A 25,460-nucleotide genomic window follows, 5' to 3' on the forward strand; every position below is an offset into this window, starting at 1 on the left:
AATCAGTTATTCTTATCTTTGTATTTTATCAAAATCTGATTCAATCCTTTTTTTTATTATAGGATTTTGTTTCAGAAAAGACATAAACACATTTTTGATTAATTGTTTTTTACTTTTTTACTTAGAATATTAAGTCTAATATTAATTAATAATTAATTATTATTATTATTATTATTATTATTATTATTATTATTATTATTATTATTATTAAAGCCTTTCTATCTGTCCTAGATGCTCCTCATGTGGAAATCATTCACTCCCTTGCAGTCCCTCAGGAGGGTCAGTACTTAAAGCTGGAGTGTGTGTCCAATGGAAACCCTCCGTAAGTCACTCAAATTCTGCACCAGATTATGTCAGCCTTTTTCTATACACAATGCTCCGGACAGGTAAGTGTGGCTTGCTTTATTTCTCTTCCACATGCTCTTGCCTCACAGACCAGATCCTGTGATGTGGACAAAGGACGGAGGTGAACTTCCTGACCTGGACAGGATGATTGTAGAGGGGAGAGAGCTCACCTTTACTTCTCTCAACAAGACAGACAATGGCACCTACCGCTGTGAAGCTACCAACCACCTAGGGACCAGTACTGCTGAATATGTGCTCTACGTCTATGGTGAGTTCAGTGGAGAGGCTGATATGTGGGTAATTGTGCTTCATGTAATGGTGTCTTAAAGTAAAGGAGCAGAGAAATCTTCTTTAGTTACTCATTTGACACCACTGACCGATGAAGGACCTGTGAAAAGGAAAAAAAGCTCCATGAGGACGCCTTTGATTCCAACAATGCTTACATAAAACAGCGGAAAGTCTGAAGCTCACAGACAAGAGCACCAAACTCCATCGCAAAAACCAAGATTATAATACCTCTTTATCTGCATACTGTATCATTGCTTAGAGTGATTAGTGGTGCCATCTCTCACAGAGTGAATAAGGGCCTCAAGTGACACAAATGCCACCAACGCCTTTCTTTAAATAAACCTGCGTCCCAGATCCTCCTCTCACACGCACACACACACACACACACACACACACACACACACACACACACACACACACACACACACACACACACACACACACACACACACACACACACACACACACACACTAGGAGGGAAATGTGTGAGGGAGGCAGAATTTAGTGCTGCGTTGTCAGGAATATCACCAGGAAGGATAAGTAATTCCTAGTAACGCCAGAGGAGGTGGAGGATAAAGGGACTCAGTGTCAGGGAAAACAGATAGTTCTTCCTCTCTTCCGTTTCTCCACTGCCATTTGTCTCTTGGCATTAAGTAATAATGCTTTAAAAAAAAAAAGAAAAAAAAAGCAGTGCAGTGAAACATCTCTTTTTCCTCTGTGTTGGAAACTTAGACAGTGTGTAATGATGGACAAAGAGCAAGGTAGTTTTCAGAGAAATCGCACAACTGCAGACAAAAGACAATTTCCCTAAGTAGATCAATAAAATATTACATTAATATTATTACATGGTGGGAGAGGAGGGTTTCATGTGCTCTTTTATTTAAAAACAGACCTAATATAATGAAAAGCATGAGAGCTGCCCTCAGCTATGTTTCGCCAGACTCTGAGTGATTTTTAGTTTGTTCTTTACTGCCCTTGCTGCGTGTACTGTAATAACCAAATGCAGAGAAGATGAAGGATACAAGCAAGGTTACTCTCAATAGGTTATGAAGTGCTGTGAAACATGTGAAAACCTCAAGAGTCATACATAATATAAAATTTTATTTTGAAACAACATAGGAAATGGGATATCATATTCTGCCATGCAGTTAGACTTACCGTATTTATTATTTGATAAGACTTTAAAAGTCACTCACTTTTATGTAACCCAATGCTGGAATTTTTTTAATTTAATGAATCTAGACAGTGCAGTATAGTAACATGCAAGTACTCCAAAATATGTACTCTGTTTCCTTTACACTACTTACTTATAATCTCTGTGTACACAGGCATATTTACATTTGTCATCACATAGTGGGTGTCAAAAACTAAAAGCATAAACAGATCATTATGCTTTAATAGATCCATGAATCAAATTAAGACTGTTAATGTCATGTAAATACAATGTCTTCCTCCAAATGAGCAGCATTTTAATGGCTTGCAATTCAACGTGCAGCTAGTAGTGCTTAGTAGGCTGCTGAGAAAAATTACAACAGGTAAAATCAAGAAAAGGGCAAAGTAAGATCCCGACATTAAACGATTGTAATTAGTAATGCTGTTGTCTCATAAAAATGTTGACTGCGTACTCACACACAGTGGCTACTATGGCAAGGTAATTGCAAAGATAGAAACTTAAATATACACTCTATGACTTAAAAAGCTTTCATAAAAATGTAGTAATAACAATGTTTACATATTGAGATCTTTACTTAAAGTTTCCATCTATGCATTCAAAGCCATGAAATATAGGATCAGAACTGACTAATTATGTATATCAAACTAATATTTACAACACTCCTCACCGTCAAATTCAAATCCTATGTGAAGGCTTTATTAAAGCAGAGGGCGATGTGAAGTTCACAAGCAGAGCTCACGTACAGGTAAGAAGGGAAGCAGTGCCTACCCAGATCTGAATCTGATCTCGATGCTGTGTAAAGTGTCACAGTCAAAAAAAGGACACAGCAGCAGACTGAGAATGATCACCAAGCTTAGAGATAAATAATTTATTTCCTTTTGATAATTTATTGGTCCACTGAAATAGGCCTATCAGAGATTCTTATTATTTAAAAAGTTTCATGGTATATTTCTGAGATTTTGCATTTCCCACACGCACACACCAGCCCCGCACTTAATTGCCAGTGCACAGTTGTGAGAGGTGTAATTTAGGGTTACAGCTAATAATTACACTCATTAACAAAGATTTTCTTTGTCATTTAAAGAAACACCTGTTTCTTATGGACTTTTTTTTAACTGAATTGAAATATGTTTTCAGAATTTTTAAATCCTAAAATCAAACCCTAATTCAGCAAAGAAAGTACTATAACGTCCAACTGTTTCCGTTTATGGTACAAAACAAGTATCAATTGTTTCCCACTGCTATATTTTTTTTTACCATCAATTAATCTGTTTGTGGCAACTTTCTAGAGCACAAAATGATGCCATTAAACTTCTTGTTTTGTCCAAATGGCAAAAGCACCAAATCCTTGAAAATTACATAATTAATCGGGTAAATAATTACTCGATTAGTTGCACTTCCAGTTTAATTTGTGTGCTTCTCACACAGGCCATTGTATGCACCTGCACCTAACAAAACCTTCAAATGTCAGCTGAATCTAACAGCAAGAATAACCAATGCATGTAATGACAGTGATGTTATTAAACTGACAAATTCTACGCCACCAAAAAGGCAATTGGGTATGGGAGGGTCAAAGAGTCCTATTCAGATTCATTACTTGTTCTCTTGAAATGGCACCCAGTCTGTTCCTACCCTTCATTAGTGATTAGCACACCTTTTAGCCTTTCGCAATTGCCTCCATAATTCTTGGAAAATACCTTTTTAATGGTTCCCCTCCAACAAGGAGACATTTTCTCTCATCCCCTCTCTCCTGAAGACATGCAGTGAGCCGCTTCGTGCTAAAGCTGAAATGTCACCGAGACTACCACAGCCAATTAAAAGCCTGTAGCTCACCGTAAAATGAAGAGTGGCATAAACATAAAAGCCAAGGTGGTGCTGTAACCTCATTAACTTTGTCACACAATGTTTCAGTCCCTTTTTTTCTGTTGCTTTTACATGTGACAGTGAAAAACCCCACCTTGCATGAAGCACTTTTACCATTATCCTTTTGTGGGAAGTCAAAAACAGAGCCTGGTAATGATGTCTTCACTACCTTTTCTGATATCACCCTTGCAAACATGCATAGTTGACATGGATCATTTGTCATATTACTTGCTTCATCAAGTGTAATCCCGCTGTCTTCCCTCTCATGTGTTGCACGGTTGCTGTTGCAGGATTTATCTTCAGAGACAGCAGCCAACACCAGCAGATTCAAGGTTAATTCTGTCCTCTCGCCACAGAAATGTCGGTCACTTTCAAAGACAGAACTTTTTAAATCATAGTGACGAAGACAATGTAGGCAACGGCGACTCTAACATACGTACCTTTTGCCATTCTCGTGATACACACCCTCAGGCTACTCCCACCCATGCAGAAAAAGTCTACTCCTGTCTTTTCCATGTTCAACATGCTTTATTCCTGATTTGAGGTTTTACGCTCTGAGCACTCTAAACAGCATATATCACAAACTGTATAAGACATTCAGACATATAACCATGTGGAAAGATCAGTATGTAACTGCCCCCATGTGATTTCATTTTGTTGTTGTTGTATTATTTTTGTGTATATATGTTTGTTTGTCCCCTCCACCAGACACCCCCACCATCCTGCCTCCATCCACCACCCCCCCCCTACATCCCATCCCTCCAGATCCTACTGCTCTATTAGGCACCCACGCCTCAGACCCCACAGTCCCTGGCAACAGAGGTACAGTACCACCCCACGCATCTCCACAACCCCCTCAGCATGCTGCTCTTTAGTCCCACTTCCCTCTTACTTTTGTGTCCCGTCTGTCGTTTTACTTCTCTCTCAGCTACTTCACAGCCTCAAGTGTTGCTGCCTCTTGTGACATGGCGATACTGAGAGCTGGAGACTTATCTGATAAAGAGCATATTTCCTACGACAGACTTTTGTGCACCTTTTCTAAAGTTCGCAAACAAACTCTGCATATTTTTAATGAGCAATGTCATACACATTGTTAAATTAAGGACATCATTCAGATTCCCGGGGTCTCTAAGGCACTTCAGGTCATTGTATTCAAAACATAGTCCCGCTGTTCAAATACTCCATCCGCTGTCCCCCTGGCATTTCAAAGACTCTGGTACTTCTGTGCCCTGAAACCTCAAAGAAGCAAATGTCATGTCCAACGGAAAATGTCTGGCCACTGGAGATGTCTAATCATGACTCCTAATGCTGTGTTAAATATTTCAGAATTCTGAGTTAAAATAGTCACCACATGGACATTTTACTGCTAAGACTGCATATTTGCTGTTTTTAAAGAATCTGTTTGTCAGGGGTATGAATGCTGTATACTGAGGTTATGTCAAATTTGAAGCGTCTCTCATTCCTGCAGAAGCTAATGACATGCACAGAGTTGTAGTTATGATTTAAACATTAAAATGACTGATGTGCACAGTCAATTAAATTGCCATCATCGTACCGTGACATTAATGCTATCCACACCAAAAAAAATAAAATGTCCGTTCTTTCTAAAATCCCAATAATAGTGGTCATGTCGCTTTAAATTTTGAACATCTTGTTGGGGCACTGCTTGTCCTGCCCAGTAAAGCTGATGCCAGCTTTATCAGACAATGCTGATGTCATCCTGGTTGTTAAACAATTGGCCCCCTCATTAGTTTAACAAGCATACCTCAAGATTTATGGGAGTTTGTATGTGGACACGTGGACTTAAGGCAGCCTCCCCATTGCCGTCTTGTGAGGTGACATCATGGGAATATACAGTAAGTGATTGAGCTGTTGTTATGAGTAATCAACTCCTATAAAGTAGGCATTGGAGTTGGCTGTATTATCAACAATAATCTGGGCATAGTGTCAGTATGAGCTAGTATGACTGAGTGCAGAATTTTGGTGAACTGAGGATTCTCTTCTCTTCTACTGCATGCTGCTTTTGATTAACCAGTCTGTCTCTCCCCCAACCATCACCCATGGTCATGAGTTTTTTTAGTGAAATGGCTGAGATGATTCGCCTTTACAGAGTATATGTTTGCATTAAAAAGAGAGTCCCTCTGGAGGTCCTTTAACATGTCCAACTGAACTGGCTTGGCATTTGAAGGGGCAGGTTCAGTTGTTTTGGACATCTGACCAAGATCCCTACTGCAAGCCTCTCTACGGAGGCACTCTGGCATATCCAAGTGGGAGGAGCCCTGGGGCAGGCCCAGAACATGCTGGAGGGATTGCATATCCCACCTGGCTTGTGAAAGCATCAGGATCTTTCAGGAGGAGCTGGAGAACATGGCAGGGAACAGGAGTGTTTTGGTACGACTGCGAGCCAAAAATATGCCAATCGATAGATGGAAAGAATTTAAAAACATTGGGGAAGGTATAGCAGCTTCAGCCTAATAGGTAGTGCAAGTGTAACTCCAATGGTTATCTGTATATGTGTTTTTTTATTCTGAATGCAGTCATTGTGTGATTCACATCATGTAATCTCACATCGATCAGTACATTTGAACACACTACTTTGAAAAAAAGTTTAAACTGCGGTTGTTTGGTTGAATTGCAGTTTGTCTAGTGATTATGTCTCTTTGCTTGGTGCGACACTCTGACGTTATACAGTGATAGTAGTGCTGACATGGCACCATGTCTGCAAGAGTAGAGTGATATGTCAGTCAAGGTTTTTGAGTGACATGTCAATTTAAATGTGCTTTGATAGGCACTTTGCAAAGGAACATGCTCACTCATCTATCATCTTGATCGTGGTTTCTAAAGTTGTCATGATTCTGTGACATGTTTTTTATGATAGTTTATAATTTATTTAGCACGTAAAATAGTTCCTTGAAAATATATCCAACATTGCATATGTTCTCACAAAAATATAGTGCCAAGTATTCAGTTCAGCTTCAAATGGAAAATATGAAAATATTAGTATAAGACACTAAAGGCACTGATCAGTTCGCTCTGTCCTATACTAATTTTCTCTGTGTAGTTCTCCTAAGCAGCTTCATTCATTATCATTTACCTGCCTGTTCTCTCACCACATACAATAGATGTAGCCAATATTACCTTCTGCCTTGGCTCAGCTCTTTTGATCCCGCTCTCTTTATTCCTCTTAACTTCATGGTGCTCCAGAGTCCCCATCTCAGAATAATTTCCTCTCATCATCGCTGCTTACTGTAAATTACCATCTTTAAAGTCCTTCAGGAGTCTCGACTCCCCTTTTACCTTTCCTCTGCTTTACTGTCTCTCTCAGCTTTTGTTTCAGTTTTCTCTCTCCTCTCCACTTTTTCTCTTCTGCCCTCACATCTCTCTGAAGACCCTGTTAGATAACAGGCTTCCGCACATTGTTGGATATTCCTCATCAGTGTGCCTCAGTTCTTCTCTGATGTCTGTTTGTGTAGTGCAGAGACACAAGCAGAGCTGAGCCTCTCAGTGTATCATCGGGGAATCTAAATATCAGACTTCTTCACTGCGTCCTCAGTCACAGGATACTACACTATCTGTTTTCATGTGTCTACTTGATTTATTACCCAGTCTTTTCACAGGCTCTGGATGAAAGCAAACAACTGTGGAGCTGTACCAGCCCCATGACGTTTTGTCTTTTTAATAAAGTTGTCTTCTTGCGCAGTGGAAGTACAACTGTAGGTTCAGCCCTATAGCCAGAATGCAGAATATTAGCATATTATTTACATAATGAGCTCTTTCACGTGTGCATTTCTTTGTTCTATTGTCTTTCTTATTGCCCTGCATCTTTCCTTTTCAGCACCTTTTTTCAAATAGTACGAGACTACCCGAACAATAGTCTGACAGCGGATGTAGGTTATTCGGGATAAAACCTGCCATTGGCCGACTATTTTTGAAGACAGTCTTATCTGGTACCTGTGTGTAATTTTCAAAATCCCTTTTCAACAGGAAACAACAGCAAAAACCTCTGCGCTAGCAACCTACAGGCTGAAAATTGCAAACTTTGAGAGAGATTTGGATCATGTAGTAAGGCAGGTCTGCTTGGTGCTTTTCAGTCTTTTGTGAGATTTTGTGGTCAATGAGTACTCTGTCTCAAACCAAACTATGTAAGACAATAACTGTTGAACTAAGCACCTAGCCAGCCACAAAATATGCTATGTAGTAACTGCAGTGCTATGACTTAAACCTATAATGCGGAACTTTTGTCTCCCCCTTTGGCCAGTGACAGTAAATACAGAAACACTGTAGACATGTGCTAATGTCATAGGCTCCGCCCACTCTGTCCTACTGTTAAATGGTGTAGTTGTAAATAAATATAATAAAAGGTGCCAAAGCCACCATGAAATGACTCATTTCACGACCAGAATTTGATCCGTTCTGTCAGATAACATTTGGAAAGTCTAGAAGAGTGGCATGATGAATTATTTTATCCCCATTGAAATTACCTCAGGGCAAAACCGTTGTTTTTAGTTAGCAGGCTCGGTTGGCTCCGCTCATACAGCATGCTCAGTATGTATTCATTCGTCTGACAGCACGGGAATGTCAATCCAGACACCAGATTTAAAAACTCTGTATTCTGTAACATACAGAGGGGTTTATCTGGTGAGGAGGCTTAATCAGCATTGTGTGAACTCATTTAGTAAGGGCTTGAATGTCACCAATGTTTATTTTTATGTAGAATTCCCACACTGTGACTACTGAATATTATAATTTTTGGTCCTTTCTGTGAGCAAAAAAACAAATGAATTTTTCTATTGTTTTTAGGGATGCTAAAAACACAATATAATTCATATCATCCCAGACAATCCAAAAGTGAAAAAGAACCAGTATTTTAATGACAGGCATAAATTGGCTGCAGAACTGAAAACAACTGCCTGCACCTTTCCTTTTGTGTACATATTGTAGCAATGGCTTGTTTTCTTCTCAGTAGTTACAGGATTTCTAAATTTGCTGACATGGTGACATTGAGTATTAGTGGCCAGAATAATCATGTACCGTTTAATGGAAACATTTATTCACCCAGGCTGGAATATTAGTGAATAAATATTTAATATTGTAGACTCACAGCTTCTAATGGGAAATTAAAATTTGACAGTAACCCACACTTTTAATTCTTAGTCTTGTTGACCTTTGAAGTGAAGCTAGTGTACAGAAATGCAAGAGATTCCTGTGTTTTTAATTCGTATCGTATAATGCCAGGTCTGATGCATAATGGCAGTCTGTGATTCACTTTATTAATGAAGTGCTGGCAGGTATGCCCAACACTTACACTGCTTCAATAGCCCAGCCAGCCTTAATGGCTATAATAACTCTTTTGCTAAGTATCAGAGGTCTATGTAATGTCATCAGACCTTCCCTTCCACGAACACACACACACACACACTCTCTCTCTCTCTCTCTCTCTCTCTCTCTCTCTCTCTCTCTCTCTCTCTCTCTCTCTCTCTCTCTCTCCCCCACCACCACTGAGATCTCAGAAATTTGCCAAATGCTTTTTCGTGGCTTGCAAATTGGCTTTGACCTTGTGAAGCTGAAAGGTTGAACTGCGCACAAGGGTTCCTTTGGTGTTTAAAATATTTACTATTCACTTCTCATAATCAGCATTCGTGTGGCCAACCCCAGCCCCTGTAGCCCGATACTGCTGCGGAAAAAGGGCCCACTGCTGAGAAGACAGCAATTATTCATGCCTAGTGTCTCTGCCTGTGGAGAAGACAGAAAAACTAAAATAATACCTATCTACCTCCCAGCAGAGTAAAAGTTCTCTTTTCCTGGGTCCAGCAGTTGTCCCCCTAAAGGAGCAGAAGATAAAAGTAAAAAACATATGTCAAGAACCTTGAGAGTCTCAATCAAAGTGCGTACAACAACTTAGACGATTTTGCTACGTTGTCTTAAAATACAACCACATGGCTGGCTGCTACCTGATATTTTAATTGTCAACGGAGGTTGCCATAGTAACCTGTAGCCATCATGGTTTTTATGGGTAGCACTCCAAAGCAAAATACAAAGGCTCTTTCCTCTCCTCTTGAAGTCGATAGCACGGACTACACACTTGAGGATAATTCAAGAGCAGAGGCAAGGGATTGGTCAGGGTTCAAAAGTTGGGATTTGCCTCTAAGCTTTTTCTGTTTTCAAGTGAGTTCTGGCTAAAAAACTGCATACAAATAGAAAAGACATTAAAGACTGGACCCCTCCTATCAGGTTCGTCTTCCGGAGGCTTGAGCCAGCAGATCTATGCTGAGACCGTCAAATAGCCACCTCTACTTTTAGCTGTAGCAGCACTTGACAACACACATCTCTGAGGTAATGTAATGTTTGAGGCTTATTAATTAGCAAAGTAAAACAACGTTTCAGTCATTTCTGTCTGAATGCTTTCTAAGACACAAAAACGGTTTCTACTCCAAAATTCTTGATTTATATACGTGATTAAGTGTTAAGAAATCTACCTCGACCAAATTGCACATCCTTTTATACCCCAGAAAGAAGAAAGTTGAGAATACATCTGGGGTTAATCTGAAAATATATGTAGCACAGAGTTATTGAGCCAAAGAAAATATAAAAAACACAAATGAGACAATTACTCAAGCTTTTATAGAAGACGCTTTTCATTTGGAAAGCTGTTACAATTTCAGTGTATTTTCTCTTACTGCTGTTACAGGTCATTTTGTCACCAAAATGGCAGGTATCACTCCACAGGTAATGTTTTACATCTTTAACCCCACATTCACCTATTCAGACTTTGTCAGACCGAGGACAAACCTCTCATGAAAACTCAATAAAGAAAGGGACAATTTTCATTCCTTGGAGGGATTTGTGACTGCTTTATTTCATTGCTATCGATCTTTGTTTTAAAATGGAGGACACAGGTTACGCTGTGTGATGAGCAGAAGACATATTTTCTGGAGGGCAAGTATCCGGAGCAGGTGGTTGGTTGCTGTGTTTAACCCAGAGAGGTTCAAGTTGCAACATCCCCGGGGTGAAATGGTTAAATATTGAACAGTGCTGGCCATCTTCCCCTCATTTTCCCTTCCTCTCTCCAGTCTTTTCACCATAAAGCCGAGGAGCACAGGAGAAATTAAAACATAATGCAAAGGTCTTTCCACTTATTGCCGGGCGAGCTTATTGATGACCTGTCACATTAACTCGCTTTGGGGAAGAATTATAGCAACAATTTGGAATAAAGTGTAGCGCAGAAAAAAGAGAAATCATTATCCTGCGGCTAGTGTTATGAATTACATGTAATAGCCCTTCTATTCATTAAATCTCAATGGCATAGGACACTTTCAGCAATCTTGAAGGACCACCCACATGCACACATACAAGGCAGTCTAATTTTCATTTGTTGACATGAAGCTTTGGTTGGTCATTTTTCTCTCTTTGTGTCGCCTAGGAGATTTTTGGGCGATTTTTGGAAACTTGCCTCAACCAAAACCACTTATTTCTTTGGACTAGTATCTCTGCTGCTCTTGTTCTGTGGTTGATTCACGGAAGGCAGTTCTACCAATAATATAATGTGGTTTATGACAGAAGATATTGAAAAGCAGCAGCAATACGGTCATGATTAAGTTACCGCAAGTCTAACACTGATCATATCTTTCTGCTTCTTCCTTTGTTTAGTTTTATTGATGTTTTGAAAAGGTTATGGATTTTGCAGAATGTGGAGCCGCTTTGATAGATAGATTCTTGCATGCGACTTAATTAATTCATGTGATTAATTATCTTGCTTTGCTTATAACTTCATGCTGTTACCCTGCTGACCACAATTTCTTTTCATTCTGAGAGAAAAAAAAGGGGGTGGTTGAATATTCAAGATAGTGTCCACATGTGGGCTTTATTGAATGATTAGTCGAAGTAATTTGTTTTCAGAATCTAATTAATCCACTCTGACCCAACTAGCAATAATGTGCAAGGACACACACAAACACACACACACACATGCGTCTCGGTGACGTCTCCCCTTTTCTGTCTTTCGAATTGTCTCACGGATGGGTGCAAGTATTGAAAAGTAGACACACGGGTGTCTTTCGACCCTCGGCCGCAGCCTCCAGGGACTCTTTCATCTTGGCAGTAGAGCCAGTATTAGATGTAGATTGGTATATTTCAAATATCAGCCAAAAAATTGGGCATTATTGACTCATTGAACAAGCAAAGTCTGCAGGCAATTTTTTTTGTCCTTTACTTTCTGACTGTTTGCAGGAACTTTTTGGTTTGTGTCTGTGCCTTTAACTTACCATCACTGCAAAGGTAAGTGCAGTGTTTTCATAATGCTTTATCAGAAAAGGCTATTACTTGGCAAATTATTTTCATGAAAACAGAAAAGTATTGAATCTCTTTGAGAGAAGGTATAAAGGGTTTTTGTTGTTCTTTTTTTTTCACATTTTATTGCAGGCTAATGTTTATCTTAGCGCGGTAACACTTAAAAGTGTCCCACCCTGCCACAGGAACGCCACACCTTTGCCGTGGTTACGGCACAGTGCGCCGCAGCACAGCATATGTTACAGTATAATGTCAGCCAGGGGCGCTCAGATTACATGCAGCTTTCGACAGTTAAATGGACGAATGCACTGTGGTGGGGATGTCATCCCACACTGCAGTGAGACTTTACAGTGGGCTGCACTGCAGATTTTCAACATTCAGTGAACAACCAAATGATTTAGGAACATATTGTTGAAAAACTATACGTAACCACACCATTTTAACATCATGCTGCTTTGCCTCAGCTATAATTGCTGTCATTACAGGAGTCTGTTTGTGCCCCCTGTGCCGCTACCTGTAGGAGAGGGAGACACAGCTGTATCGACTTCCTGCGGCTCAGACTTTGATGGCAGCTGTGAAAAAATCACCATTAGTCAAAAAAACTGAATTAAAGTATCCACACTACATGTACAAATTTAAACTTCTTTATACTTTTACTATCAGCCTGTCGCTGTGATTGTCTTGTGTCTTATCTTGTGATGTGTCTTTACTCATTGACAATGCAGTCATCCAATTCAATACTCAGTCAAGATATGCATGGCTGATTCAAATGTCATGAGTATAGCTTGTAGTCGGTATCTGATGCATCAGTCACGGATGTATTTAACATTGTTCTGCCTATTTTTTAGAAAAAACACTGTGTTCTCTGCAACATCACCAGTTCCGAAGAGACATGCATGTACACCAATAGTCTGGCTTTTGTTAAGAGCTGCCCGTAGGGAAAGTCTGGGTGATGTTTGTGGAGTGACTTAATCTTATCCAGGGCTTGTACCTTCTTTATATTCATGGTAGACATCCGCCTTTTGTCTTATACACCTCACACTGATGCTCATTGATAACTTTTCTGTGCATTTCTTTATCGTTGATTTTGATTTCATTATCATTAAAAACATATTTTGATGGCTGCCTCTGTGTGGGAGTGGCTAAATATTAAAATAGCATTTTTATTTTTTTTATTTATAACAAAGTAAAATAGAAGTTTAAACGTTTCCAGATGGGTGTGCCTAGCGGTGTGCAGATACATATCAAAACATTGTATTTGCATTCGTAAATGGTTTAAAATAAAGAAACAGCTATGTCTGTGGTACAGCTTCATCCTATAAGCTTTGGTTTTGTTTGCAGCTAGTTTGTTTGTTTTTTAGGAGGGGGAGAGTAGATCACATTGCTTTCCCACAACAGCTCAAAGTTTAAATATCATTCAAATTAAGGATAGCCTGATCAATAACTCATAAATATGAAATATACATCATATTAACTTACAAATGTATAGTCGTACCTTAGTTTCCAGGTGGGCTTTTCACAGTTTCTCATGACTGAAAGAAATCTGCGTTTCTGTGAGTGCAAACCAATATAGTCTGTTCAAGCATAATGATGTGCTCTCACACACTCAAAGAGTCCCTGACCCACATCACAGACACAAGGACACCACAGCTCCATATTGTAAGCCCATCCTTAAGCTTGCAGCTGCTTTATTGATCTGAGCAACTGAAACCACAGCTTCACTGAGCTATATCTAAAATAGAGAAAGGAAAAAGGCATAATCCAAAAGAAGAAAAGGTGCCTGTGGGGGATGAATTTTAATATCAACAAATTTAAAACCGAGGGGGAAAGAGACAGAGAGAAAGACAGAGATGTATGTTAAGCAGCCGTATGGGAAGGGCATTTGAGCAGCATACTGACATGATGAATTAAACAATGTTGCCGTGTCTGATCAGTTCAGAATGTTAATGTAAAAGATGACTTTAGATGAAAGGCAGTGCAGAGGATTGGAACAGCACTTTGCACGCAGGCAAACATCTGTGGTGATGCTCCTCAGACACTGACAGTGAATGGTGTGTTGTGTTTGAAGAATGAGATAAGGATACGTATTTAACATACGGTAAGCTGCCCATTTAGCAAGCTTTCTCTGATGTTTCAACTGCACCCAGAGCTTTTGTCTGTGTCTTATCTGTTAATTTGGCAATCATATAGTAGCAAACGCAAACTAGTTTAGTGTTAGATGTATACTCATCAGCTGTGTGTGTGAAAGTACAGTAATAGTTGCTTATACTTTGCTGAACCTGGAATTGTTTAGCGAGATGTTGTGTGGTAGTAGGAGTTTGTAGTAAAAATATGTTTCATGTCTTCAATTTAAATGTGATTCTGACGAAAGTAGTGTATGATGTTTCATGTGGAAATAGAAAATATAGACAAATTGCTATGGTATATTTTCAAATACGCTTACATCGCAAGTGTTCTACAGACATGTGAGGCTAATGTCAGTTATTTACATTGCATTATCTATTTATTAACAGCATATATTACATGTCCAGCCACATTCTTTTTTCCCTTTTGTACAGATGGTTAAATATCTCCAACTCTTTAGCCACTCTGCTAGCACCCTGTCTTAAATCTTTAATGGATGTCCAGTTCAAGGGAATATATACAGTACATATACAGTGTATACGTGCTGCATGAATAGTAATAACTTGATTGAAGCAGGGAAGTGGGCTTCTCTTGTAGGCTCATCATTTCTGTCCAGCTGAGCCTTGGATGAATATTTGACCTTTTACTCGAACTAATAATGTCTCTTTGCACATGATTTTTGGAACCAATCAAGGACAGAAGATTGTATGGGCTATTCAATGGCCAAATGGTCTGGACGTGTACCACATGGGCTAAAACGCTCTAAGCAGCTGAGAGCCCAGATTGAATCCCGGCAATCTGGATCTTTGCTGCATGTCATTCCCCAGCTTGCTTTCCCACACTTACTGTTTATTCAAATTAAATAAAAGGCCAAATAATAGTCCATCCATCCATTATCTATACCCACTTTGTCCTGAACAGGGGGCAACTTTGGGCCAAGGCCCAGGAGAGGGCCCAAACAACAGTATATAAAAAAGACAGTCTTGAGATTGTTTAGTTTAGTTTCAATAAAGATTTGACCTGAAACGTTACTTTGATGAACATAGGCTTCCCAATTTTTCTAACAATATAATGATATGATTAATGTTATTTAAAGTGACGTGAAAATTAGTAATTATACTGTTTCCATTCACAGTCCTTATACAACCTCTTAAAAACACAGAGTAAAACGTATCGGTTTGCTTCATCCCCATCTGGAGCCAACAACAGTGAAATGGATCAGATGAGAAGTTAGTGGGGCAGTTTAAGAGGAACACTTTTGGTCCTGTCCGGCGAACCAGTGGTTCACAGAAGATCTGAAACCCTTGTAATTTATTAAATAATCCCAACTCACCAAGCCAGGCGACAAGGAGTGTGTTATAAATATTAAAAGAAAAGTTTGCTCTGCCACGCTGTCATATTAAATCACACAGAGGAGAATGTATCTGCCCTTATTAAAAGATAATGTGTTCTGTAGCCATAAAAATGTATAACCCACTACTCTAGATCCCTCTCCTCCTTTTTCCTCTCAGTCCAAATGAAATTTCAACCTCTTTGTGTTCGTCAGTCTCCATTTTTTTTCCCCTTTCTCTGTGTATTTTTCTCCTTCTGTGAGTAGTAGTGGACCAAAACAGAATACTTGAGAACAGAGTAGATGAGCCCTTCTTTTGACAGCAATCGCATTAAAAGGCATTTACACATTGTAAGTTAACATAATTTTATGTCACAGGCTTCTGTCGCTGCATGAATATCGTGTTAATGGAATACATTTCGAGGATCTGATCTTGAATATCAAATACTTGTCCGTTTGGCTTGAAAGATGTTTTAAAAGAGCATTCCACCAGTTTAGCATTACATTACATGGCATTGTTGGACTCCTGATGTTAAGCTTAAAAAAATGGTCATAGGCATTACACACATTCTTCTTCCGAGTCAAAACCTGTTGCTTACATTACCAATACAACGTAACCACCGACAGTTCAGTCAGAGATTTCAGTCCATTGTGCTTTAATGGCTCAGCCCAGTACCATGGTAAAGTGGGTAATACACCGGCCAGTCCTGTGGGAGGTAGCGTGTCTTTGTGACGGTATTCATTGCTACGGTGTGAAAAGTAGACACATGTCACGAGACCTTCACGTGGTGCAGGTTTTGAGCGAATGTCATGCAGGAGGAGCAGGCTAACCTTAAGATAACCTGGTCTGATTGGGAACCGGAGGACGCTACGCCCGCCCAAATCTGACTGCACCATATTCCTGTCAATCAAACAGATACGCCCCCAAACATACCACATTTTGAGGCAAATTTTTATTTTTATCTCGTAAATGATGGGATTATTTTCAGATGGATCACCAGAAAACTAATACTTACTTTACAAATGTATCGACTTTGTATTTCATGAGAGAAATTGAATGGGAGTCTGTGAAGCCAGAGCCTTTTTGGAGCGAGCTCCTCGCGCCCTTCTGTGGTATTGCAGTTTAAGGTACTTCTGCATTAGACTCACTTTTTATACCTGTAAACTACATTCACTTTTATATTCAGTTTAACACAGGTAATGTGACAAAGTACTCAAGCAAAGACGTTATAAGGATGTAAGGGACGGGGTCCAGTGCAGATTTCCAGGGTTGCTGTCTAGGAAAAGGCTAGAGTTTGAGCTGCTCTCTGAGCTACAGAAGGCTTTGTACAACTTTTTTGACGAATGTAGTTGTACTCCCCAAGCAATCACCAAGAAATCAATAAATATGCTTTTATTGTTAGAGCTTTGAGGAGGCAATGTCATAATGCATAATTAGTGTACTCAGAAATGAGGATAATTTGTGACTGTTTGGAACAGACACTCACAGATCAGCAGTGAAGACCAAGCGGATTATCCCTGCCATCACTTGCAGTGGCCATTGTAATCTACTGCATACAAGGATCAGACAACATGCACTGGAAAAGTCAAGGGCTTTAACATACAGCTCAATGTCTTATACATGACACCAGCATATTGCTTGGCCAAAGAGTGTAGCATGTGACTGTATGGTCATGGCTTGTTTGTGCCGGCCCAGGGTTGTAACAGTCAGACTGAAGTGCAGCAGTCAGACAGTATGTGTATGAGGGTTAAGAAAAAAGAAAAAAAACACTCACTGTCCTGACAGATAGAGGTGAAGAGACACAACCATGTGTGTAACTAAACGCCTGAGTCCTCGCCCTGCTGGGTCCTGCCAGGGGAACATTCCTCTACTCTCTGCTCCACTGACCAAGCAGAACTGCAGCACAGTGAAGCCACGCTACACACGTCTTGTGTGTACGAGCGTGTGCGTCGATATGAGTGTGTGCTTGTCCACTGGGAGGCGGTGAAGTGAGACGGCCTGGTCACTCAGACCATGGAGACTTATGGAGCGAGAGCAAGCCAGCTGTTCAATTTGGCCACATGGGCAGACACAGAAAGAAAAGGCGAATACTGAGGAGAAACAGAGTCAAAATATGATGTGTGCTGTGTCTAACCCACCCTTCCATCACTGCTCCCCCTTCTCTGACACTGCCTGTTACATAGCTATCATGAGCCCCCACGTGCATACACGAATACACACACAGAATGGCAGGGTTGTATATGGCATACCTTGGCACTTGGAGGAGGATAATGAGATGAGTGCTAATTTCTCAGGTGTCATGGACTGATATGAATAATACAGGCTATTCCATCACCCATCACCTCCACTGCTGTCACTGCCACCTTTTTTTTTTTTTTTTAAGATTTACCTACAGTGGGTGTGTTTACGCCATCAGTGCATCAGTGTCATGTCCTTACTCACCTTGAATAACCTCCAAACCAGACTTTGTGACAAAACATAGTTAGTATGAATAAAGGAAATAAGATACTGTTGAAAGAAAAGGAAACCTTTGATGATGTTTTTTGTAGCATGAGGTGTGAACAGGCAGATTCTTCACTCTTTGATGACTCTATGATCATCTCTACTGCTTTTCCAACAGCTGGGGACCTGTAGCAACTCTCTAACACCTAATTTATTTTCCTAACAACAATTCATCCTGGCCAGGACAAAGAAAAAGATTAATCTTTCCTTTTTATTTTCCATGTGATGATTTATTTACTGTGTACTGCTCTTCCACTACTGCCCTGGTTTACATGTTGTGGACTCCTACAGCACTGTGGTGGTGGTCCTGAATTATTCAATTCTTTTTTCAAAGTCCCTATTTCATTCTCTTTTTCCTTCGTTTTGCAGGCCAAATGTGTGTCTGCCTGTCTCTTTGTGTCAATGTGGTGTCCTTCTCGCCTCTCTCTCTCTCTCTCTCTCTCTCTCTCTCTCTCTCTCTCTCTCTCTCTCTCTCTCTCTCTCTCTCTCTCTCTCTCTCTCTCTCTCTCTCCATTTTATTATTCTCTGAGAGCTATGCAGCTGTGCTCTGACTGCATGATGTAAAAGGAGAGAGGAATGACAGGAGCTCAGAACAATTGTGAGAGTAGGAATACCTGGAAATAATCTTCTCTTTCCTCCTTGCCCTGTTTTGTATTGTCTGTCTTTTGCTGTTCCTCTGCCCTCTCTCCCTCACCTTACCAACCAGTGTTTTCATCCCCTGGCTTTGTTTCTCCCTCTGTCTCTCCTCAGATCCCAACGCTCTGGGACAGCACGGCACGGACCATGCCTTGATTGGAGGAGTGGTGGCTGTAGTGGTCTTTGTCACCTTGTGTTTAATCATTGTTCTGGGAAGATACCTGGCCAGGCATAAAGGTAAAACCATAGTGGACCAGACCTCAGTCTCTCTAGGCTCATATGAAACTAGTGAAGCATGTTCTTTTTGTCCCATCTGAGTACAGTCCTTCCCCAATTCCCAAGTTACAACTGTATGATATACCTGCACAGGAAAACAGAAGAATAAAGGCTGAAGACACACACACATAGGAAGTGTTGATATGTGCCTTTGATATGCAGAACAAACTAATAACTTCTGGGTTATTGTTTTGTTCTTTTCTTTTTCAGAAACAATCCCGAAATGTCATTGTATTCATTTTGAATATGAATTTCATATTGAGAAGAGAGAGGGCTATACAAAATGTTAAATTCAGTTGTGACTTGTAGCTCTGATGCAAACAAATAACCATAAATCATATATCCATAAATGCACTTTCTCTTTGGAGGAAAAAAAGTGCACCTTGTAATTCCAGAACTTGCTTGAGTATTATCATATTTTTAAGTTGTATTCGGCACCAGAGCATTTCGAAGATAGTTGCCTGCAATCCAGTGTACATTTTGAACTGAAGCTGCTAATAGCTAATTCAGCCTACCTCATTGAACCAGCACAATTACGGTATCATATTAAAACTGAAAGGAAGTGTAAATTCAAAATGCAACTAAAGTAAAGAATAACAGGACTGTCAAAATCCATTACTATTAGCATATTTTTGTGTTAGACTATTGTAGTGTTTTTGTAGTGTTTTTGCTCATTACTAAGCCCCCTCAAAATGTTTTTTTTTTTTTTTTTTTTTTTTTTTTTAAACATACATGCAAATTGTTGACCTTTCTGAGAAGATTAACTTATTCTGAAAAAGAAAAACAAGTATGGCTAATATGTGCGGAGAAAAAAAAGTTCCAATTTGATGGTCATTTTTGAACACTGATGCTAAAAACTGAATTCAAGAGAGCTCCATCACATTATTAAGATGTGCAAGTTTAAGCCTTGACTGCCTTTATTGACAGCAATAAAGATGTTTGTTGATAGTATCCTCCTTGTATCTGTACAGGGTTTTACACACTCACTCTGTGCTGTATTTACATAATCTCCACTCTCCTCGGTCCTCAACATTCTGTATATGAATAATGTAGCATCATTGATGTTGTCTTCAAATGTGGGCTTTTTTGGCCTCAAGGCAGGTAACACCATGCCAGGCTGCTCAGTATTTGTTTTCCTTGAAATAGGTGTGTTTTCTGTGTTTCCTCAGGAACATACTTGACAAACGAGGCTAAAGGAGCGGACGATGCGCCCGATGCCGACACAGCCATCATCAACGCTGAGGGCAACCATGCACACGCAGAAGAAAAGAAAGAATACTTCATTTAGACTGCAGAGGGAGCCGTGCTGCTCTCTCCTTCTCCTCTCCCCTATTTCAATCTCTGTATCTCTTATTCTCTCTTTCTTGTGTACCACTTTTCTTCTTCACCTCTGGCCACTGCCCCCGCCGCGTCATCAAGGAACCCGCAGGCAGTCCACAAACAGAGAAGTTACCCACGTGTTTTCCTGTTATTTCTTTGTTGAGACCATTTCTATCATTTACGTCTCGTCCTTCAATTCTTTCTTTCTTTTTTTTTTACATTCTTTTTCTGGCAGATGTTTTTCACAGGCAGCTCGCCGCTGAAGTTGTCCCCTTTCTCACATTTTTCCTCGTCTTTTACATGAATACTTGGAACTCTGTATATCTACCATGACTGCTTCTTACCTGATATCTTGTTTGTCTTTTCTCCCGTTTCCCACCAAGCAGACACCCTAACACACATGATATCCCCTTTGTTCACACACGTCCACAAACACATATCATATCTCACATCAACACGGTGCCTAAAAATACAGACGCCATTGAACTTCTGTCAATGCCTTCATGTATCGTCTGTCAGTAGCAATGTAAATGCTTTGTAGATGGTTAACTGGACCATCATTTCATTGCTTAACTCACAGCTTTTGATTATGCATTGTGTCTTTTTTATTTGAATGAAGATCTGTGCTGTTTACGCCTTATACATGTCTATCACACTGAATATGGTACTTTTAGACGATCCACCTCCCCCCTCTAAATAGACTTGTAATTAAACAGTTGACCCTTGTAAGATAAGAAGAAGGTTTTGTGTAACACTGTAGCAAGGTTTGTCAGCTAAGTGTAAAATATGATTTTCATTCTTAGTGTAGGAATAATAAAGGATTGTGTGGTATTGTTTAGAGAAGAGATTACACACCAAAAATATATGAACGAGATGCTAGATGAAGCATTCCATCAACTCAATCAAGTATATAAAACCATTTGCTAAATCTGCTGTCCCTATGTACTTTTATCTGTATATTCCTGCACTGTCCAGGCTGCAGTTTAGTGAAACACCAACACCTTCAGTGTCATGTGGACAGCTTACAGTAGTTTGTGATTTCCATAAAGCGTTCAGGTGTACAGAAAGAGTCAATCTCCTCTTAAAAAGCTGTATAAATTGTATTGATATGAGTTTAGCTTTTCACTTTAAGGAGTTTTGTTTCTGTTCATGTCACATTAAAACAATTTGAAGGCTTCAGGACCCTGTGAAATGTAAAGTGAATCATTTATGAGACAAAACCTGGACAACAGTTATGTAGGGAATTTTGTGTTAAATACATTTTCCTCAATCTTTCTGTAATTTTGATCGATACCTCTTGTAATCTTGAGGTGGAGGCAGCTTTCCACAGTTACTGGTTTGTAGGTAAGCTTTCAATCATACTGTTACCTTCTAGGAATACTGATCACATCAGTTTGACTGCAGTCACATTTTTGGTATTGCCATTTCCACATTTATGTTTAACTAGTTTCTACCAATTTAGCTAAACTGCTATTTCCAACATGTCATGCTTCTTATTTCCATTTTGTGTCTCTCCATCAACTGAACTTTGATTTACATTTCATGGGTTCTTGAAGCATAAAAAAAAAAAAATTTAAAAAAACAACAAGAAAAAGTAAAGAAAAAGAGAAAAAAATAAATGGTGTGAGTGCTGGGTCATAGATCTGCAGGGGCCTCCTTTCCAAAACTTAAAACTAAAGACAAATAGAGAAGCACAAAAATGTCTGAATGAGTTACTGTGTTCCTTTGCCAACAACTAGATTGCCTTGGAAAAATGGGTACCGAAAAGATGACAAATTTGTCTTTGATTCAATTCTGGAAGAAAAAAAAACTGCAGTGCATCTTTTTGAAAATGTAAGCTAAGTCATGTTTTTATATCGACAAATGTTTTGAATATTTTTGGTTTTAATGGTTCTAAGCTCCCTGCTGTATATTGTGTCTGCTAAAATGTGGTTGATTGTGAAAATTGCTGTTAAATTCTTCAAATTTGTATATTAGCCACCTTATCTCTTTACTTTTCAGTTCATTTTTCATTGCATAATCAGAAAAATGTTAAACAATTGTAATTTTGCTTTGGCTCAAGGCATGTATATAATATGTGAGAACTAAATTTTGGTAACACACATTGGCATGTTTTTGTTTGGTTCTTTTTAATTTTTAATTTATTTGAACTGAAGTTATTTAAGAAAGAACCACAATTAGAGTATATTTGTAACTTAATTTTGGAGAACAGCAGCTTCCTGTGTTTGTAGCATGAAGGATTTGGTGTTGTAAAAAATATGACAAAAAATGTTGTTTTAACTCATCGAAACAAATCTGGAAAAAAATATATGGTGTACATTGGCTGCTTGTCCACAGACACACAAGAAAGTGCAATTTTTTTTCCCTATCAAATCCTTTAAATCCAAGTTAAAAATCAAATTTAAATAAATACTCCCTTCATGATGGTGACAAGGAATTTCCCACACATTAAGAAAACTGCAACATATCCTTGTAACCAACTTTTGTTTCTTTCCATGGATTCCTGCCCTTTGTCTTTCATCAGTTTTGCAGGATTTTGGCGGATTTACTGTGAAAGAGCGATAAACACTTTAAAACTTAAAGGCAAGGCACTAATCTACTAAGACGGAGAAAATTATTACCAAGGGCAATAAAATTGTGAGCCCAGCTGTCTCCAATTCGGTGGCCAATTTACAACATTATGCAAATAAGGTCAGCAAGTAAGGTCATTTTGTCTGTGTTTTATAACTCAAGCACTGCTGGAGGGAATCACAAGTTGGGAATCATTAGGTCGACCAGCTCAGTTCAGGATTTAGCTTGTATATTACATCTTAAATGTATTAATTATTTGTTTTTAAAATGCAGAAGCTTTGCCACAGTTTCCATATTTTACACTTTTAGTGCACTTCAGTCAGTACACCACTGTTTACAGGCTTAACTCCAGCATCACCACAAACCTTCTGCAGATCCAGACTAAAGCACCTTAGACTGGCTCTGGTCTTTAGAAACCTTGTGTATTGCATTTATGAGTAGATACATTTATCACAATGATGTAATGTCTTCTTTTTTTTCTTCTTTTTTTTAAATTTTCTATCTAGTTCTGTTAATTGTGTCTTAAATCACTGATGGTGTTCATCACATTTTCTGTTGCTTTACGCTTGTGTACCCATCTTAGAAATAAGAGAGTGGTGAATTGTGAGTCAGAGAAACAGGTTCGGCTATTTTGTATTAAATGAACACAGAATTAAACAGGTCTGCAGTAATGAGTTGGTGTTGGCATCAGAAATGAAACAGGTGCCATTTACAGAATTTTGCACTCTGACCAATTTGACAGATATTTCTTAGTAATCGGTAGAATGTGCGTTATTTTTTTTTCCTTCTGAAAACCGCATGTAAATATTTGTTTTGACATGACAGTAATGAGCTAATTTGTTGCAAATGGCTTTTTATAATTGTTAGACCAAACCGGAACCTTGTTTAACTTGTTATTTTAACAGCTTGGCACATACCACCATGCACTATTTTACTATGACAGAATGAACTGCAGCTCTGTTACAGTTGAGTATCCTAGTCTTAGCTGTGTTTCTTTATTGTTGTCGGTTGAAACTAAGCTTTAAACACGTTGCCTCCTTGATTTCGAACATACATTGGTTTGGTTAATATTCACTCCATCGTGGGCCTCTAATTTCATCCTGGCAGCAAGACAGTAATAGCTCGAGCATAGTTGCAGTGCCATTTTCATTGGGCGTAGGTCCATTTTATGGGATTGTGTGTCCCTAATTTCCTGGCTCTAAAAAAAACCACTTTCTTCAACTGAAGGTGCGAGTGGTGCAGCCCAGGTTGTGCGTTTATGCAGATTAAGCAGTGCAATACTGGTAGTAATTTTGGCATGAAATTGCTCACAATTTCGTGAACAATTTTCATGTTGGCAGAGGCACATACAGACCTGTACAAAATCACAAAAAGAAAAACATCCATGTATACTGTTTTGCCTCTTTGTCTGTAAATGTGTTTTTTGTAACCTATCACAGATTTTAAGTCACACACGGTAAAATAAAGATTTTAACGTGTTGGTAATGGGTTATTTACACCAGTATTGTTTCCCAATTGCTTGTAGATTGCAGGATCATTCCCTTTCAGCTGATTAAACCTGCTGCAGCAACCATACAGTATGTGTGTTTTCTGCCTGCATTACCGACACACAGTAACAGTAGAAACAAAAGCTACTGTCAGTGTTGACTAAGAGCACTGATATCATTATATATATTGTCACCTTACTAAATAAAATCATATCACAAGATTTTAAATGTATCTTGAAAAGTAAATTCAACTCCAAAAGGAACATGAGAACACATTTGGGGAGCTGTTTATTTGTGCCTTGTGACTCTGCACCTCCGGTTTGCTCCTTTGCCCTCCTCCTGCCTGTCTGCTGCTTTCAAAGTAGGGTGAAACAAGCTGATGTGATTGGTGCTTATTGAAGCTTGTCCAAACTCCACGTGCATTGTGTATTCATCCCACTCCAGCCTTTTCACCATACTGCGCTGGCCCTGGAGCAAACCTGTTCACAAAATATTCCAGTTAGATGGCACATGCACAGACAAACACACATGCATTTAACTTGTCCTCAGTTTTTAGGAAATTAGGGGCCCATATTAACTAAAAAAATATCAACTCCTGATTGTATAGGGATGGATATGAAAGTAATGGCCACCTTCTAAAACACTCAGTTTTGGGTTTTTTTTGTGTGGGTTTGCATTTAGTTTTAGCTCATGGTTTTAATAGTTTTATTCCCACACCAGTGTTGATAACATGACATGGCCCGTCCCTGTCCTCTCTCACCTCCTTTGATCCTTCCTATGTCTTTCCTGTACAGTTTGGCTTCAGTGCACTTCTTTGTTCCTCTGCAATATTGACACTATAATCAATCATCCCATTTTCTATGTTGGTCACACTGATGACAACAAGATGTGACACAATCGCATGTAGTGATGTCTTTTTTTTTTTTTAAATGATTATATCTGTTTCTTTTGTTTTGCATCTCAGGAATATATTTCATTTAGATTTTTTTGTTTTTGTTTTTTTTTGTTTTTTTTGTTTCCTGTCTTAAAAATGGAGACTTGTGAGCACTTCTCACTCTGCTAGTCCCTGTGTGCTGACACCATGTATTTGTTGAGTTTAAGATTATCACAATGTAATAAAAATTATTCAGTGATTCTTCAATTATTCTGTTACCTTGCTGTCATTGGAATATTGGACTTAAGAGACAGTTTTTTGATATTATCACTGACTTGAAATGCTGAGATTTAGAAATATGCTGCAAATAATCATGAGTTTC

The 25,460-nt window shown here is 39.1% G+C and overlaps 1 protein-coding gene across 3 annotated transcripts in view; it reads left to right on the top strand.

Moving 5' to 3' along the window:
- Positions 1 to 22,250, top strand: part of cadm2a (cell adhesion molecule 2a) — a 201,682-nt gene extending 179,432 nt beyond the window's left edge. For 2 of the 3 annotated variants that reach the window (XM_069721401.1, XM_069721410.1), the window contains 5 exons: positions 232 to 322; positions 435 to 613; positions 4,380 to 4,493; positions 18,665 to 18,787; positions 19,996 to 22,250. In XM_069721401.1, coding sequence (XP_069577502.1) covers positions 232 to 322; positions 435 to 613; positions 4,380 to 4,493; positions 18,665 to 18,787; positions 19,996 to 20,114 — 626 coding nt within the window. In that variant the 3' untranslated portion in view covers positions 20,115 to 22,250. The remainder of the gene's footprint in view (positions 1 to 231; positions 323 to 434; positions 614 to 4,379; positions 4,494 to 18,664; positions 18,788 to 19,995) is intronic. The other variant, XM_069721419.1, reaches the window with a different exon arrangement.
- The last annotated feature ends 3,210 nt before the right edge of the window (positions 22,251 to 25,460 follow it).

The sequence above is a fragment of the Brachyistius frenatus genome, unplaced genomic scaffold (assembly GCF_029030835.1).
Source record: "Brachyistius frenatus isolate BFR_SWC_R1_liver_20210118 unplaced genomic scaffold, ASM2903083v1 Contig_5, whole genome shotgun sequence".
NCBI lineage: Eukaryota > Metazoa > Chordata > Actinopteri > Embiotocidae > Brachyistius > Brachyistius frenatus.